The sequence below is a fragment of the Triturus cristatus genome, chromosome 8 (genome assembly GCF_964204655.1).
Source record: "Triturus cristatus chromosome 8, aTriCri1.1, whole genome shotgun sequence".
Classification (NCBI taxonomy): Eukaryota; Metazoa; Chordata; class Amphibia; order Caudata; family Salamandridae; genus Triturus; species Triturus cristatus.
The window spans coordinates 492143541-492161330 of NC_140591.1; the positions used below are offsets into that span (position 1 = coordinate 492143541).

Below are 17790 nucleotides of genomic sequence, written 5' to 3' on the forward strand. Positions count from 1 at the left end.
AGCCTAAGGAAAGCGTGACTCCCTCCCCCGCATTTTTAGCAGCTAGCGGATATTCCTGCCCCTGAAGTTCTAGGAGGGACCAGTGGCCCCTCCCCCTGGGCTGCCCCTCCGTGGATGGTGACGCCCTCCTTAGGACCTTAAATTGCTGCTCACCGATCATGACCTTACCGCCACAGGCCAGCATTGTTTACCGACGATCTGGCCCCCCCACAACTCCTGCCTAAAGGTCATCCTTACCTCAGAGAGCCCTTCAACCAAGCTAGGATATTATCACACCATATTCTATTCCCTGCCTCCGTCAAATGAACCCCATCCTGTAAGTACAAATCCTCCCTCCAAATAGTCCCATGTGGGATGTTCTGTAAGTGAGTGGTTCGGAAAAGTTTTTCTAACTTGGTATTGATCCTCTTTACCGAGTGATTCAATGCCCTGACAGAATCACCCCCAAGCCACTGCAGCCGCGGTATCAGCTGGGACCAGACTACAGTGCAGTCAGGGCACACCCTCCTTACCCAACCCGCTGCTGAAATGATCTCTTCCAGGAGGACCCTCCTACCCAGTCTAGCAAGGTCATTCCCCCCTAGATGAAGAATCACCACCGCCGGTGGGGCTGTATGTTGGGCAACCAACTCCGCAAAGAATCCCCTAAACTGACTGAGGCAGAGACCCCCCCTCCCAAAGAAGGAGATGGACCAACCTTCGTGCTCTAGCTCCCTTCTACCCTTGCCTGCAAAAAAGACATTTTTAGCACGATTGACATAAGAATGACCAACAATCCAAACCCTGCCTGACCGTGTCCTGTGTTCCTGACTGTTCACACCACGATGAGTCGCCGATGAATCCTGATGATGACCCGAAGCAAGCTCTCCGCCTGCGTCACAGAGCGAAGGAACTGCAAAACCAGAAAAGAACAACCCGATGTCAGTAATACCCTAGGTACTTTACAACATGTGGCCCCGCACATACCGTTTGTAGCAATTGGAATTGGGTGACCATCTCCCAATTCTTCTAACACTGTTCACATGTAAACCCCTTGTGATTGCCTCAGTGGCTGCACCTATCCTAAAGGAGTGTGTGCCAAATTCCTTCGGGTCAAGGCCCACCCTGGCAATAGTCAACTCCATGACTCTTCTGAACTGGTATTTAGTTAACGGGGTGCCGTCCGCGTGTAATAGAAGCGGCCCACCCAACAGTGCACCTCGCTGCTTGATGAAAGTTTCCACGTGGTGTACCGGGCAGCAAGGATTGGCCCTCGCCCTGTGCAGTACCACAGTCTCCCCCTGGGACTCCTGATCAGTTTTCGATCTCCGAATCGTCACCCACAATGTGTCTCCCTGAATTGTTGTATTCAGGAATTGGATACCCCCTGCCTATCTGCCTTAGAAGCTGCCACCAACTCGCTCAGCCTCAACGCCCCATAAAAGGCTAATGTAAACGCTGCTTTAAACAATTGTATCTTCCAGCCCGAGCTACAGACGTCATGCAATGCAGGCAGTAATGCCGTCATCCTCTCCAAGCCTATTGGTTTCCTAGTGTCAGCCGTGCTGCCCTGTAAGCGGCGCCAACCCCTCAGACCCTTCCGCACCGCAAAGCTGTTAGTCCGATCTTTTACCCCCTTCGCCTGTGCGTAGAAGGAGACAGCTGCCCTATGCCTGTTAGCTGTGGCCACTGAGCGACCCTCCTGATGCAAACTACCCAGATATTCTGTAAAGCTATTTTCCAAAGCCCATTTGGATTCCCAGCCACGCCCCAAGAAAGTGCAATATGAACCAAACGCCCCTTCATATGCTGTCCTTGTCTCGGGAGCTAAGCTAGCAGCCACGAGGTCCTGTAATTTGGGGCACCAATCTGCCAGAGTGCTGACGGGAAGTGAGTCGGTGTAGGCTCTGCTGATGGAAGATGTTCCCTGAATACCTGCATTTTTTGGCGAGAGAGTGCATCAGCTGCATTATTAAGGACACCTGGTACATGTTTTGCCCTAAATACAACATTCAATAGCAAGCATCTCAACACAATCTCCTTCAAGAGGCGGAGTATGAACTTACAGCGTGACGCTTGCTGATTGATGCACTCCACCACCATCATGTTGTCGGACCAGAATATTACTGATTTGTTATGCAGAAGGTCTGGCCAGACCATTAATGCAACCCAAATGGGGAACAGCTCCAGAAAACCAATGTTGGTTGTCAACTCACTGTACTGAAGGACTGGGTTTTATTAAGGCCCAGCGGTGCCAGGGGACAACACCTGAAACCTTTGTGGGTTACCTGTTCTGGCGTACAAAACACAGAGACACGGGACACTTCCAGCGACGTCAGAGATCAGCGTTTATTTACTGCAGGGATACAGAGGTCACAAGAAGTACACAGCGTGTAGGTTCTTGGAGACTGCTTCAAATTCGTAGAAGTGGGTCGCTCCTTTTATACACATTTTTGCCATAGGACAGTATGGCGAACAAAGGTTCAACTCAATTCCCACAATAAACTTCAAAAAGGGTCGCGTTCATGTTTCAGGAGGCCGGAACATAATTACAATCAGCCTTGCCGGTTCCCAACTGTAAAAACATATTCCCTCCGCAATAAACACATTTCCTCTCAACCATAAACACATTAAGGAAGGACGGAAAACAGAATGTAAGGAAAGGATGAGGATGCACAACAGGTTAGAAAAAGAGTGTTAGGGCAATAAAGGAAACTCGATAGAGGGATCAAAGACCTCGTGTCTAATGTATGCGTGACTGAAACAATAGACCGGAGCGGCAAGATGAGCCTCGAGCGGGGCCATCTGCCTTACTCGTGTCATTCCCCTTGTCGTAAAAGTCACCTCAAAGAAACACGTGTCCTTCGTACTATCTTGGAAGTCCCAGGGTCACGAAGCGGACAAAAGCCCGTTCGCTGGCTACTTGAGGGCAAGAAACAAAATGGACGCTGTATCTAAAATGGAACCCGAGGGTTCAGATGAACGAACACAAAAATGAGACGAACCATACATGGGTGTATTGCGAAACTTCGCACACCCACTGTACTCGTCATTTGCGGTTCATAGATACCACACTCGTCCATATTCGTCACCACTCAAAAAGTGCCGTCCCGTCTCACACGGAACCTCAGACGCTCATTTTGCCCTCATGTAGGCAAGCACTAGTCTAGATCGGAATCTATATCGATATTCATCAGATCGTTCAGATGCTGCTGGAACATCATTCTATCCATCAATGTCTCCTTGGTAACAGATGGCCGCCTTATACACGTCGTAGCACATAGGCCACATAAGGCAGGACCACACTGTACACAAAGACAACACGTGAACAGAAACGCTACAACAGCCCCTACAATCATCAGAATACTCCAACCCCAAGTTGACATCAGACCCCAAAACCATCCTAGAAGCGTCCAATTACCTTCGTCCACGTGTATGGACTCGGAAATCTTATGCAACTTCGAGATGGCTTGATATACAGTTGGAGCATTATCAGGGATGAAAATGCAACAACTAGAATGGATAATTTTACACACACCCCCTCGATCTGCAAGAACAACGTCTAGAACCATACGGTTCTGCAACGTCATGAGTCTATCCGCCTGTAGTTCCGCTGTTAGATTACCAAGGGCAGTTGCAGTAATATTAGCAGTCGACTCTACCACGCGGGTCAACTGTCTTAGGTTCCTACTATTAACCATAGGTCCCCAAAACGGCAGGAAACCCTTAAAGAAGTCTCCTGCTTCTTGACCAGCAGTATCCTCTTTGCTAATTACACCTCTCACAACTCTAGTTTTGTGGTAATCCGAAGCAACTGTAAAAGTCGGAGGTAAGAGATTCGCAATATAACAGGTACCCGAGAAATCACGGGGTAACCATGTATATGCGCGCTCATAACACACAAAATAGGTGCCCTTGGCAGTTAGGAAAACAGGGGAGGAGAGCATCGGTAGGACGTACGTTTCAGTGCAAGCACTGTTCCCAAGTTGTGCTCTCGGATTTCGACCCAAACCCTGCAAACAGAAATTACCAAGGTGCGGTACAATCCATATCGGGGACGAGCTCTTCAACTGTCTATCTCCCACTGACGTACCATACTCAGCCTCACTCAGATCCTTATAAGCCTGCACTTCTTCATCTGGAATGAGTGATGCATCGAAAACATCTCTGTCCAGATCTGCTATGGCTATCGCCAGAGGCTTGTGGTACGGACCAGGACCGGATTTTACAGATCTGGGCTCTCGACTCGGGTAGGAGTCTAGTGCACCGCGAAACATTGTTTGAAATGCTCGAGCAGAACCCTGGGAGCTGTACGGAAGGACCAAGTACGGAATACCCCTATCCATGGTGTGTGGCATTAACCCACATACCCAACAATTTGTAGTATTCACCACTAACTGATGCTGATGTAGGAGTTGAACAAAGGAATTATTCCTGAATTCCGCACGTCTAACCTGCTCGTGTTGAGGCAAAGGGTGAAAAGAATGTGGGGAAACAGTGGTGGGGGAACTTAGGTTAGGAGGAAAGGTAGGTGAAACAGAAGGCATAAATTGCGATACCCCAAAATACACTCCACCCACCAATAACATAGATACAGTTAGGAATAACAAAAACACCTGAAACAGAAAACATTTTGTTCGCACGACCCTCCATAACTCTGATCTCTGTGCCAATACCCTTTCTTCTTCCACCAGCTTAGAGAAAGCCATCCTCTACAAACCGTCCGTGACGTACTTGACGCACTTCGTTCCGAGTAGCGATTATCAATCCCCAGGAGTTCCCAGGAATCGACAAAAGTAACCAACCTAGCGTCAGAAACCTGCTAAACAGAAAGAAGTACCCGCACGGCCCTACGGTGACCCGGATGGAGAGGTTCAAGTTCGTTACAAGTCTCTTAGCAGTGGAAAGCACAAAAACTCACAAAGAAAGGATGTAATTGTTCATAACATTCATAACGTCGAAAACCACTATACTATCAATTTTTATTAGTCCTTGAATTCCTTGAACGAAGAAAGTATCGACTTCTTCCAGGTTGAGTTTGCTCTACAAACAATTGTTCAGATGGCGCAGCAGTGTTCAATGAAGCAGATGACGAGTCGGACCTTGGGTTTTCTGCTACTGATGACTCCACTTGTGGATCTGGCAACAACGAATCCTCCACAAGTTGAGCGTCGCTGAATGGCACGAAACGCAAAGGAGTCTCAGTCTCTTCTGCCGGAATCCCAGTTCTCACCCAACCGTCGGTTGGTAAGGGGATCGGTACCTTCTTTGTGTGACTGGCGTGGACCCAATGCTTCCGGCCCTCCAGTCGAACCGCTGTCCTCGTCGTCAATAAGACTAAGTGGGGTCCAACAAATCTTGGCTCCAAATTACGCTTCCGACCGAAATTGCGGGTGACCACCCAGTCACCTGGCCGGAGCTGATGTCCAGGACCCTCTGTCTGCGCCGGTAGAGCTTCAAAGACCTGTTGATGAATTAATCGTAGTTTAGTGGTCAAATCATACAAATAATCGATCAACATTGGATATTCAAGACTATCAAAAGCCCTAGGTCTCGGGACTCCCCAAATATTCGCAGGGCGACCGAACACAATCTCATATGGGCTGAGCCCTACTCGAGAGTGTACCGTCGCTCTGGTCGATAGGAGAGCCAGAGGCAAGGCATCCGGCCATGACAGGCCAGTCGAAGCCTGAATCTTAGCGAGTTTCAGCTTCAGGGTACCATTGTACCCTTCAACCAAACCCGCTGCCTGAGGATGGTTGGCGCTGTGGAATTTCTGCTTTATTCCAAGGCCCTTACACACACTCTGCATTACACTTCCCACAAACTCACTTCCATTATCCGACCACACAATCCGCGGCATTCCATACCTAGGGAAGTATTCCTTCAGTAAGATTTTCGCTGTGGACAGGGCAGTATTATCCTTAAGAGGATAGGCCTCGATCCATCTGGAGAACGCGCAAACCACAACCAAAACATACTTCAGGTTATTGCATCTCTCCATATGGATGAAGTCCAGCTGTTGTAAATTAAAGCAGAATGTGATTAAGCATTTACTGAAAACATTAATGCTTCCCCTTTAGATCGAGTTTTCTTCGTTATGTTGGCCGAAGTTTGGACTCCATTTTGTATTGACATGATGCCACGTGTTCGCCATGAGGAGAGTCCGGCCTCTGTGTTAGTTGCTTTTGTAATCTGCCTAGCAACAGTTTATAAATAGCCCTCTTGTCCATCTGGCGCATGCCCAGAACTGACCATGTCTGTTATAATTAGTTCTGCTTGACCATGTGTTTTTGCGGACTCAAGGAGCATGTTAGCTCCGCCCATGTATCGATTTAGAATTGGGAATGACCTTACATGGTAATGTTCTTCGACTTCATGTGCTATCCACCCACTCATGAGCCCCTCTGTTGTGTATATAAGGGGACTGTGTATGTACGTTCTTTGTGCTACTCCTTGCAATACTGAAGAGTGTTGTGTGGATTGTAGGACCACCCTTAAGGGTTAATAAACGTTGTCTTTGTACTTTGCAGTTTCCGTGCCAACTTCCTTATAGATTTCGTTACAGAAGAGCGAACCCTTGTCTCTTGCGGGCCTAGCTGGGGCTTGTACTCATCAATTGGCGCCCGTCACGTGGGGCTCATCGGCGACTCGGATGCTCGAAGGACTGGTCGCGACGAAGGTGAGGAGTTTGGCCGGGGACGTGATCACTGCCAGCGGCGTCTTAGCCCTGGCATCCCGAGGTTTTTCTTCCTTCCCTTCCGAGCTGACCGTCTGGGTGGCGCCGGTCATCGACTGAGACCTCTTCTGTCGGTCCTGCCGTGAGAGCCGTTTGGGCGATTGTGGAGCTTGGCAGTTGGAACCTGGACTCTTGATTGGTAAGAACCGTTGTACGGTACTTGCTCCGAGTTTTTGAAGCCTGGTTTGGCTATTCGAGCTTGATTGATGGTGACTAGTCACATTTTGAATTTGTCTTTGTGAAATATATGCGTTGCAACACATATAGGCAGGTAATGTGGAGAAATTTCTCCGGAGCTGTGTAAACTTGTAACGGCGCAACGATTAAGTGCCATTTTATTTGATAATATTGCATATTTTGCACTATTTTTAGCATGCCTGCTTTTAGCGCACTCCGTAAGTGGTGCTGCTGCTTGGGAAACCGGTTGAACCTCGAGGAATCTGCTCCAGCTCCCCCAGAGGGGACTCCTAGTAGGGATATGTATGTGAAGCATGGTCTTTCTTCCATAATGTACAGCACATTGTGGAGGAAATATACTAAGAAGGATCCTGAGTTGCGATGGCCGTTGTATGGATCGTTTGATATGCGTAAGATTGAGTATGTGGAACAGTGTCTGTGTAAGCGACGTGCTCGTCAGGATATGTTTGAGTGTGTGCGATTATGGGTGAAGGAAGTGCGTGAGCGAGAGAAACGTGAGAAAGCACTGTTTGATAAAGAGCAACGGAAGAATGATCATGTGCGAGCGGAAGAAGCGAAGAGTCGGGAGGATAAAGAGCAGACGGAGAAACAAGAGAAAGAGCGTAGACTCCAAGTCTCGGGTCAATATGTCGTTCGCCAACCGCTTTATCCTGTCCTTAATAATCCTGATGATGATTTTTATTTACTAGATCGCCCTCCGCCTCCTTATGTTGGTGCGTCTGCTCCACGGCCGCAGGATTCTGACCCAGCTTCGGGTAAAGTAGACACACGGTCCATGCTGTCGGCCGAGCAAATGGCTGAGCTTCGCAAACTTTCTTTCCGCGCGCTGAAGGGCAAGGTATCTCTGGAGGACCTAGTTCGCACTTGGGGGCCGTGGCAGGAGAGAGATAGAGTGTATTTCCTGGGACATTTCGCGGATGAAGTGATTTCGGCTTTTCGAAAGTATTCTGATGTTCTAGAGCCTGATGACGTGGCTTTGGATTACAGGGCAATACGTAATGGTGCTTTTTCTCCCTCTAAGGCTCTGGATGCGGCTCGGCGGCTGTTCGCCTTGCGGGACGAGGTGCTGACCCTTCGAGAGAAGGCACGCCAGCGAGTGGAGGAAGAGAAGCAGTCGGATTCGGTTGCAGCAGAGGGCCACTCGGCCACCTCCCAGTCAGATAAGGATGTTGTAGTGCATGTTAAACCAATGCGAGAAGCAGCGCCTTTGTACGTTCCTCCTAAAGGAGCGGGGACTAGTTCTGATATTAACTCCGCCGATGCTAAGGGATATTTCGTGTATAACTGGGTTTATACCCCATGGCATAGGGCCGATGTTATGGCATTAAAAAATGCATTGCCTGACCCTCGCAAGAATCCAGCGGCCTTCTATGAAGAAGTTGAGGGGGCCTTGAATTCTTGCGTTATGACCCTAGCGGATATAGACCTGTTCTTTGGCCTTATTCTACCACCAGACACGTGGCGATCTGTCCGAAAGGTGGATGATGTCGCTGCCTTTAAGGCCCGGTGGTCTGACCTTGAGGATGAGGATAGGGAACGGAAGCCCGCACAGAAACCACCCCAGAGTATTCTAGAACTTCCGGCTGCTATTGTCGCCAAATTAAAAACAATAATCCCCCCTAAAAAGATTGATTGGAATATGTTGGCAGCATGTAAGCAAAAGGTCGATGAGTCAGTGGCAGATTTCTTCACGCGCTTTGAGGAAACGTTTCATGATTTTAGTGGTCAGTCGCTTACCGACGACACAGGCCGCCACCTTTTCGCGGACAAATTTGTGGCTAATATGCTGCCGGCAGTTGCGGCCCGGTTAAAAGCGAGCGAGAGTTCTTGGTCCTCCGCGACACCGACGGCCCTTCTGACCATCGCCCAGTATTATGAGCGACAGGAACAGGAGGCGAAGGGCCAGGAGGAGAAGAAATCGAAAGATCTAAAAACAAAAGTCATGTTAGCGCAAGTATATGGCCCGCCCCGCCGGGGTAATAATAGCAATAGGGGCAGGGGCGGATCTTATGGTCCCCCTTCGGGCCGCTCTGATTTGAATAGAAACCAATGTGCGTACTGTAAGCAGTTGGGCCATTGGGCCCGGGAGTGCCCGGAGTTGCATGCTTCACGGCAGGGGCACGCTCCGGGTGGCCAGAGAGGTAGAGGAGGCTTCTCGAACTTTAGAGGGAATTCTAATAATAATGTCCGCTTCGACACTGCGGGGCAGCAGCGGGACAGCTCAAATGTGTTCGATCGTCAGCACCAGTATCATGTATCAGACGCCGATCATTCGGGGTATCATGATTCGCAGCATGCATAGGAATGCGTTGGATGGGGGTCTGAAGCAGTTGAGGTGCCGGTCGATCAGACGGGTCCTTATGTATCGGCTGAGGTTTTAGGTTCTACTGATCAGTTCCTAGTGGATACAGGAGCGACACGTAGTGCATTGTCTAGGTACTTGGCTCCAGGGGCTCCCCCATCCGGCTCAATGGTTACATCGGTAGGGTTTGACGGTACACTCTCTCAAAGCCCTCTTTCACAGCCCCTTTCATTTAAGGTTGATTGTTTTTCGGCACCCTGTCCGTTTCTACTTGCCCCGTACACCCCGGATAACATTATGGGCCTTGACATGTTGAAACACTTCAGGGCTACGATTCGTTGTTCCCCTGACGGTGTGAGAGTGATTCTGAACGACAATTACCCCCGATCTGAGCGGATGTGTACGATCTCGGAGGAAGCTTTGTTGGCTACCCTCCCCCGCGCTTTATGGGCAACTTCAGACACGGATGTGGGACAAATGGTGATTCCTCCGGTCCACATTAGTGTCCAGGAGGGGGCGGTGCTACCACGCCTCCCACAGTATCGCATTTCACAGGAGGGCGAGGAAGCTCTCATACAGATCGTGCAAGATTTGATTGCCGTAGGAGTAGTGGAAGAAGTTCCCTATAATATCTGTAACAGTCCGATTCTCCCTATTCTTAAAAAGGACACGGATGCAAAGGTTTATCGGTTTATAATTGATTTGAGAGAAGTGAACAAGATCGTGATACCTCAGTACCCGGTGGTTTCCGATATCACGACGTTGCTCACCCTGGTCCCGCCTACGGCGACCGTGTTCTCAGTGATTGATTTGAAAAATGCCTTCTTTTCCATTCCCATCCACCCTGATAGCCGATTTCTTTTTGGGTTCACATTAAACAATAGATCTTATCGCTTTTGTAGAATTCCCCAGGGTTACACAGAAAGCCCTAGTATTTACAGCCAGGCTTTGAAACGACAGTTGGATTCCTTTGCTTTACTCGAGGGGGTCGCCCTCATTCAGTATGTCGATGACATCTTGCTGGCGGCTGACACCCTAGAATTGTGTGAGAAAAGCACACTATCCTTACTTTCCTTTTTGGCCTCCCACAATCATAAGGTCTCTAAAAAGAAATTGCAATTCTGTAGACCAAAGGTGACTTATTTAGGTCACCTTTTGTCTAAGGAGGGGCGTGCACTCACACCAGATCGTATCCAAGTGATCTTGGACACACCGAGGCCATCCACACAGAAGGATGTGCGTGCATTTTTGGGTCTCGTTTCTTTTTGTAGACAGTGGATATTGGGGTTTTCACACATGGCTAAGCCATTACTAGCTCTCCTGACGAAAGATACGCCCATCCCAATCCCTTGGTCAGATGAGTGTGACGCTGCTTTCCAGCAATTACGACAGGCCCTTTGTTCAGCACCAGTGTTAGGGACCCCTGATTACGCAAAACCCTTTTCATTGTATGTGCATGAGAAAGATGGATGTGCATTGTCAGTTTTAGTACAGATGCATGGTGATAAGCAACGCCCTTGTGCATACTTTTCGGCTGTACTTGATCCTGTCGCCCGCGCATTGCCAGGGTGTTTTCGCTCAGTCGCGGCGACAGCTGTGTCAATACGGCAGAGTGAAGGAATTGTGTTGTCCCATAAACTGTTGGTGTTAGTTCCCCATGCTGTGGATGCCCTGCTTAACCAAACAAAGACGCAACATTTGACCAGTGCCCGTTTAACGGGATATGAGTTGACGCTTTTGGCTCCTCATATTACGTTGAAAAGGTGCGTGACATTAAACCCGGCCACATTGTTGCCATACCCCGAGACCCAGCCTGAGGCACAGAAAGCGCATGATTGTATTCTTGTGACTGAGGAACAGACAAAGGGTCGTATCGATCTACAGGATACGCCCTTTTCAGAGGTAGATGGAGAACTATGGGTAGATGGGTCATGTCTGAAGCTACCAGATGGTACGACTTCAGCAGCGTATGCAATTACCACGTTACAAACGATAGTGGAGACAGCACGCATACCGCAGAAGTCAGCTCAAGCAGCAGAACTAATAGCGTTAACACGAGCATGTGAGCTCAGTACAGGATTGTGTGTGAATGTATACACAGATAGCCGCTATGCCTTCGGAGTAGCACATGACTTCGGTCTACTCTGGAAGGAGAGAGGGTTTCTAACGTCACATGGGGTACAGATAATGCATGGAGAGTTGGTTCACAATCTTTTAACTGCATTAACGTACCCAAAGAAAATTGCTATTGTTAAATGTAGTGCCCATAGGAAAGTAGTTGATAAAGTTGGAGAAGGGAATGCGTTAGCAGACCGAGTGGCACGAGAGACTGCGATGCAGCCCGGTACTACTGCCATGTATGTAGTGAAATCACAGATGGAGAGATGGCGTGATGCGAAGGAAGAAGTGCGAGAGATACAAAGGACCGCTTCTGAAAAGGAGCGGGAGCAATGGGCTAGCGAGGGAGAGTTGGATGACGAGGGTTGTTGGAGAAATAAACAGATGGATAGATGGAAGTTACCCACGGCTTTCGTACAACCTATGGTTCAAATGGCACATGGGCTAGCACATGTTGGAGCTTCCGCAATTGTGAAATTGCTTACCCAAGTCTGGGAGCATCCAGAGATTGCTAGCACGGCAAAGAGGGTGGTGCAGACCTGTATGATCTGTCTGAAGTATAACCCAGGGAAAGGCACGCGAACTCCAGCAGGAGGATTTGCGACACCCACTGCACCCTTCGAGGTCCTGCAGATGGATTACATCCAGCTTGAGCGCTGTAATAATTTGAAGTATGTTCTGGTAGTGGTGTGCGCCTTTAGTAAATGGGTCGAGGCGTACCCTGCGAAAGACAATACGGCAATGACTACAGCGAAGCTACTACTGAAAGAGTTTTTCCCTCGATACGGCGTCTGTAGACTTCTGTGGAGTGATAATGGCCCTCACTTTGTAGCGGATGTTATAAAGTATGTCTTGAAGGGCCTAGGCATCACCCAGAAGTTCCACGCTGTGTTCCACCCCCAGTCTGCAGGACTAGTCGAGAAGTACAATGGTACATTGAAGCTTAAAATCGCCAAAATCCAAGCTTCGACATCTTTGACTTGGCCAGACGCCTTGCCACTGGCGTTATTATCAATTAGATCAGTACCACACTCCCGAACCGGCCTTACGCCGTACGAAATTGTTTTCGGGCGCCCAATGAACATTTGGGGTCCGCCAAGGCCTAAGGCTGTGTATGATGTACCCTGTGTGATGATGAGTGATTATCTGGCACAGCTAACGGATAACTTGGTTTCTATTCATCAACAGGTCCGAGAGGCGCTCCCTGATCGGTCTACTGGTGACGGACATGGTCTCCGACCTGGCGACCATGTGATGGTCAAAGTCTTCGACAGGTCGAACAGTCTGGAGCCCCGCTGGACCGGCCCTGAGCAAGTCCTTCTAGCAACGAGGACGGCAGTACGAGTCTCGAACAAGAAGAACTGGATTCATTCCCTGCACTGTCGGAAGGTGCCGCCCGGATTGGTGGAGTCTGCCGTGCTGACCGATCAACGAGAAGTCCTAGCAGCAGAGACAGGCCGTGCTGCAAAGCCAAACGACACTGAGGAGCTCTTTTCGGACCACACGACGTCTGGGGGAAGGCGATATCATCTGCGACCAAGGAAGTGAGATCTCTAGTACCGGGACATACTGTCAGAACGGCCCTTGGGTTAGTGAAACGGAGAGCCGCTGTGGCAAGGGGGGGGGATCAGCCCTGCATTAGTGTAGTGACACCCGTCTTGGCCCGTTGGTGAAGAAATCAACCGCTGCCCAAGGGGAAAGAGTTCTGACAGACCTTTTTAGTTTCAGGAAGACATCAGAGTATTGTTTCTTTTTGACATGGAGAAGAAGAAAATCTTTTGTGCGTTAGGGTTCATGCTAACAATAGCTATTGTTGGCATAACGACATGGTTTGTGGAGGAGATTACTCCTGCTCGGAACGCGCTTGTGCTGACAACTCCAGTGCCTGCGGAGCACTACTTTTATACATTGCCGTATCAAGAATTGAAGCATCGGCAGTCCTATTTAAATAACACTTTTATTCAGATGCTGCATCATACCCACGTTGCTACGAACGCTACGAACTGTTGGATATGTGGGATGATGCCAGCTCATCAGAAGAAAGGAGGTACGCCATTCATTCCACTTCCCTTTTCTCACAATGGCTCTTGTAGGGCATGGTACACTTTGTTGTTTGCTACTCGGAAGCCGACAGTGGGACGATTGCTGTTCAGACTTAATAAAGAATGTCATCAGGACAGAAATGGATACCCACAGGCGAATGGAACAATTTGGGAATGGGAAGAGTACAGACCGGACAATGAATCCATTCCCTACATCTTCACAAACACAAGAGACACTATAGGAATGGACAAATTTGTGATCCAAGTAGCACAAGCCCAAGCGGACCTGTGTGTCCAGAGTGTGGGTTTTATTCCTGTTGGTGTCAGTGATTGCGTAAAGGTGTTGAACATTGACGGGCTGAACAACAGCACCTTTCTAGCATCCCATAATACCTACTTTGTGTGCGGGAATAAAGGTTATTACCGTTTGCCAGCTGGGTGGTCTGGGGTATGCTATGTATCATTCCTATTACCCCCTGTATTCCTAGCACCTGCATCATATCATAAAGACCTGAAATTGCTGAATAATGTGACTATAAATAGATACAAGCGCACTTTATCGATTAATGAAGTAGATCAGACAGACACTAGCTTGCAACAGTATATTGATTTCAACTTGGGACTGTTCTTCTTTGTTGGAGCTGCTTTGAATAGTAGGAAAATCCGAAGATTAACGAGAGTAGTAGAAGCTGTGACTAATCAGACTGCTGCCGCTCTTGGGAATATTACGGAAGAACTGCAAATTACTAGAATAGTTGCATTGCAAAATCGTATGGTGCTAGATGTGATGTTAGCTGATCGAGGAGGAGCTTGTAAAATTATCGGAAGTAGCTGCTGTGTGTTTATTCCTGATCATACGCCATCTGTTTATAGTGCCATCAATAAGCTGCATAAGATAGCTGCCGAAATCCACACAGAAAACGGCACATGGTCCTTTTCTGGATGGTTTTGGGCGTTGGTTACTGCCTGGGGTTGGAAGGTTTTGACTGGTCTCTGTATTATCATAGCAATTCTGTTTCTCCTCTGTATGTGTATCCAATGTGGACCATTATGCTGTTCTGTATGCATTTCATTCTGCATTCCAGATAAGAAAGCTATTGCTGAGGTTGCTCGCCAGAGGGGCTTAGCTAAAGAGGTTAAGGGAATGATGCTAATTGACATCTATGATGACTACTCCTGGAAGCCGGATGTCTTCAGTAAATGCTGAAAGGGTCGTCTGTTGTAAATTAAAGCAGAATGTGATTAAGCATTTACTGAAAACATTAATGCTTCCCCTTTAGATCGAGTTTTCTTCGTTATGTTGGCCGAAGTTTGGACTCCATTTTGTATTGACATGATGCCACGTGTTCGCCATGAGGAGAGTCCGGCCTCTGTGTTAGTTGCTTTTGTAATCTGCCTAGCAACAGTTTATAAATAGCCCTCTTGTCCATCTGGCGCATGCCCAGAACTGACCATGTCTGTTATAATTAGTTCTGCTTGACCATGTGTTTTTGCGGACTCAAGGAGCATGTTAGCTCCGCCCATGTATCGATTTAGAATTGGGAATGACCTTACATGGTAATGTTCTTCGACTTCATGTGCTATCCACCCACTCATGAGCCCCTCTGTTGTGTATATAAGGGGACTGTGTATGTACGTTCTTTGTGCTACTCCTTGCAATACTGAAGAGTGTTGTGTGGATTGTAGGACCACCCTTAAGGGTTAATAAACGTTGTCTTTGTACTTTGCAGTTTCCGTGCCAACTTCCTTATAGATTTCGTTACAGAAGAGCGAACCCTTGTCTCTTGCGGGCCTAGCTGGGGCTTGTACTCATCACAGCTGGATAACCTCAAAGGGACAGGTAGGAGGAGCGAAATGACCAGGTGGAGTGGGGGTACCTTTTCCGGGATTGTGCATCAAACACACCATACAATTCTTAACCACTCTTTCAGCACATTTAGCGATACCGTCATTCCTCCACACAGGAGACAAGAACTTGCATATTCCTTTCGCACTGATATGTGACAAACCATGAGCCATCGTCACAACAGCTAACACGTATGCATCTGGAAGCATCCATCTCTGACATTCCGTCAGATCAACCCAACATCCATGCATATCCAATTTCCCTGTAGTTTCTTTCCACTTGGTCTTTTCAGCTTCAGTAGCTCCATTCTGAATTTCTTTCACACTTTCGACAGTATTTTCACACATACCAGTCTCTTCCGGCCATCTCACTGAACTCGTAACATACATTCGAGTCGCAAGATTCTTAGCCGTTTCTTTAGCAATCTCATCCGCAAATGCATTACCACGGCCAACATCATCCGTCACTTTCCGGTCCGCACTACATTTCACAATCGCCACTTGTTTAGGCAATGTAAGTGCATCCAAAAGATCATTCACTAGTTGCCCATGCTGGATCTTCGTACCATGCGATGTCATAAATCCTCTTTCTCTCCACAATCTTCCGAAGTTGTGCGCAACACCAAATGCATACTGACTATCGGTAAACACATTCACACGCTTTCCTTTCGACAGAACACACGCTCTCGTTAATGCAATTAATTCTGCCGCTTGTGCTGAATTCTGGTTCAATCTCGCAGTCTCCACAACCGTGCTCAATGTCACCACAGCATACGCAGTCGTCACATCACCATTCGGCAATTTGAAGCACGAGCCATCCACATACAAGGTACCATCGGGATCTGACAAGGGAGTGTTTTTCAGGTCCACACGACCTTTTGTTTCTTCTTTGGTTCGTAAATAACAATCATGGGGCAGTACATTATCTGATTCCATATTAATCGGCAACAATGTCGCCGGATTCAGTACATTACAGCGCTTAATCTGTATATGACTCGCCAAAAGGGTAAGCTCATACCCAGACAACCGTGCACTCGTTAGATGTTGAGTCTTTGTCCGATTCAAGAGCGTATCAACTGCATGCGGAACCATTACTATGAGCATATTGTCCATGACCAAACCTGCGGACTGCCGAATAGACGCCGCAGCTGCCGCCGTCGCCCTCAAGCAACTTGGCAATGCTCTAGCTACCGGGTCTAAGGTCGAGGAAAAATATGCACATGGACGCTGCTTATCACCAAATTGTTGCGTTAGAACACTCAACGCACAACCGTCCCTCTCATGGACGTATAATGTGAAAGGCTTACTGTAATCAGGAGTGCCTAACACAGGAGCCGAACACAGAGCGTCACGTAGTTCAGAAAAACTTTTCTGACATTCCTCCGTCCAAGGCAAAGGAGTCGAAACGTCCTTGCACGTGAGAGCTACCAATGGTTTCGCTAACAGTGAAAAGTTCGGGATCCACTGTCTGCAGTACGATGTGATACCTAGAAAGGCACGCACATCTCTCTGAGTTGTCGGCACAGTCATTCGAGCAATTGCTGCAATTCTTTCAGGGGTCAATCTTCTTCCCGCCTTTGACAATAAGTGACCGAGGTAGGTTACTTCTTGACAACAATATTGTAGTTTGGAAGGTGACACTTTATGATGTAAGTCGCAAAGGTGCTGTAACAAAGACACTGTAGCAGATTGACAAAGCTGTTCAGTGTCAGCAGCAATTAACAGATCATCAACGTACTGAATCAAGGCTGCACCAGCCGGCAACACAAATGCATCAAGCTGGCTTTTAAGAGCTTGGCTATAGATTGACGGACTCTCACAGTAGCCTTGTGGAGCGCGTTTAAATCTGAAGCTACGCCCACCTAATGAGAAACCGAACAAATCTCTGCTTTCTACAGCAATCGGAATACTGAAGAACGCATTCTTCAGATCGATGACGGAGAACCATGATGCAGTAGCTGGAATCAGAGTCAGTAAAGCCGTAATGTCTGGCACCACAGGAAACTGTGGAACAACAACTTTGTTTACCTCTCGCAAATCGATAACTAAACGATACACGGGAGGCTTGGAGGGATCTGTTCGTTTCAGAATAGGCAACACGGGACTATTGCACACATTACCTCGTGTCTCCTCAATAACATCTTTGCCGATCAAGTCGTAAATGATCGCTAACAGCGCCCTTTCACCATCAAGGGAGATACGGTACTGAGGTATACGTGGCAAACGCGCACCCACTTTTAGTTGGACAACATAAGGTGGTATATCCAACAGGCCCACATCGTTGGGACCTGTTGCCCACAAGGAATCTGAAAGAGATCTCAATTCCGGGGGAAGTTTGTCGATCGATAAATACATAGGGGAAATCACGCTCTTACCCAACGTAAGCTCCACACCCGTAGGGGAACAGTACAAAGTCGCATGTAACCTTTTCAACAGATCTAAGCCCAAAAGATTCTCGCCACAACCAGTAGTCACAATCAAAGGAGCTTCCAGCTCATGAGACCCAATTGTAAGGGGCAAAGGGCTAGAGACCGGATTGCTAACGGGGGCGCCAGAAAATCCAACGG

General features: G+C 48.2%; 1 protein-coding gene across 1 annotated transcript; it reads right to left on the reverse strand.

Moving 5' to 3' along the window:
- Positions 1–2812: 2812 nt before the first annotated feature.
- Positions 2813–5445, reverse strand: LOC146802396 (endogenous retrovirus group PABLB member 1 Env polyprotein-like). The gene has a single exon (XM_085620426.1). The coding sequence runs from the start codon at positions 4686–4688 to the stop codon at positions 3141–3143; it is 1548 nt and encodes a 515-aa protein (XP_085476552.1). The 5' UTR covers positions 4689–5445; the 3' UTR covers positions 2813–3140.
- Positions 5446–17790: the final 12345 nt, after the last annotated feature.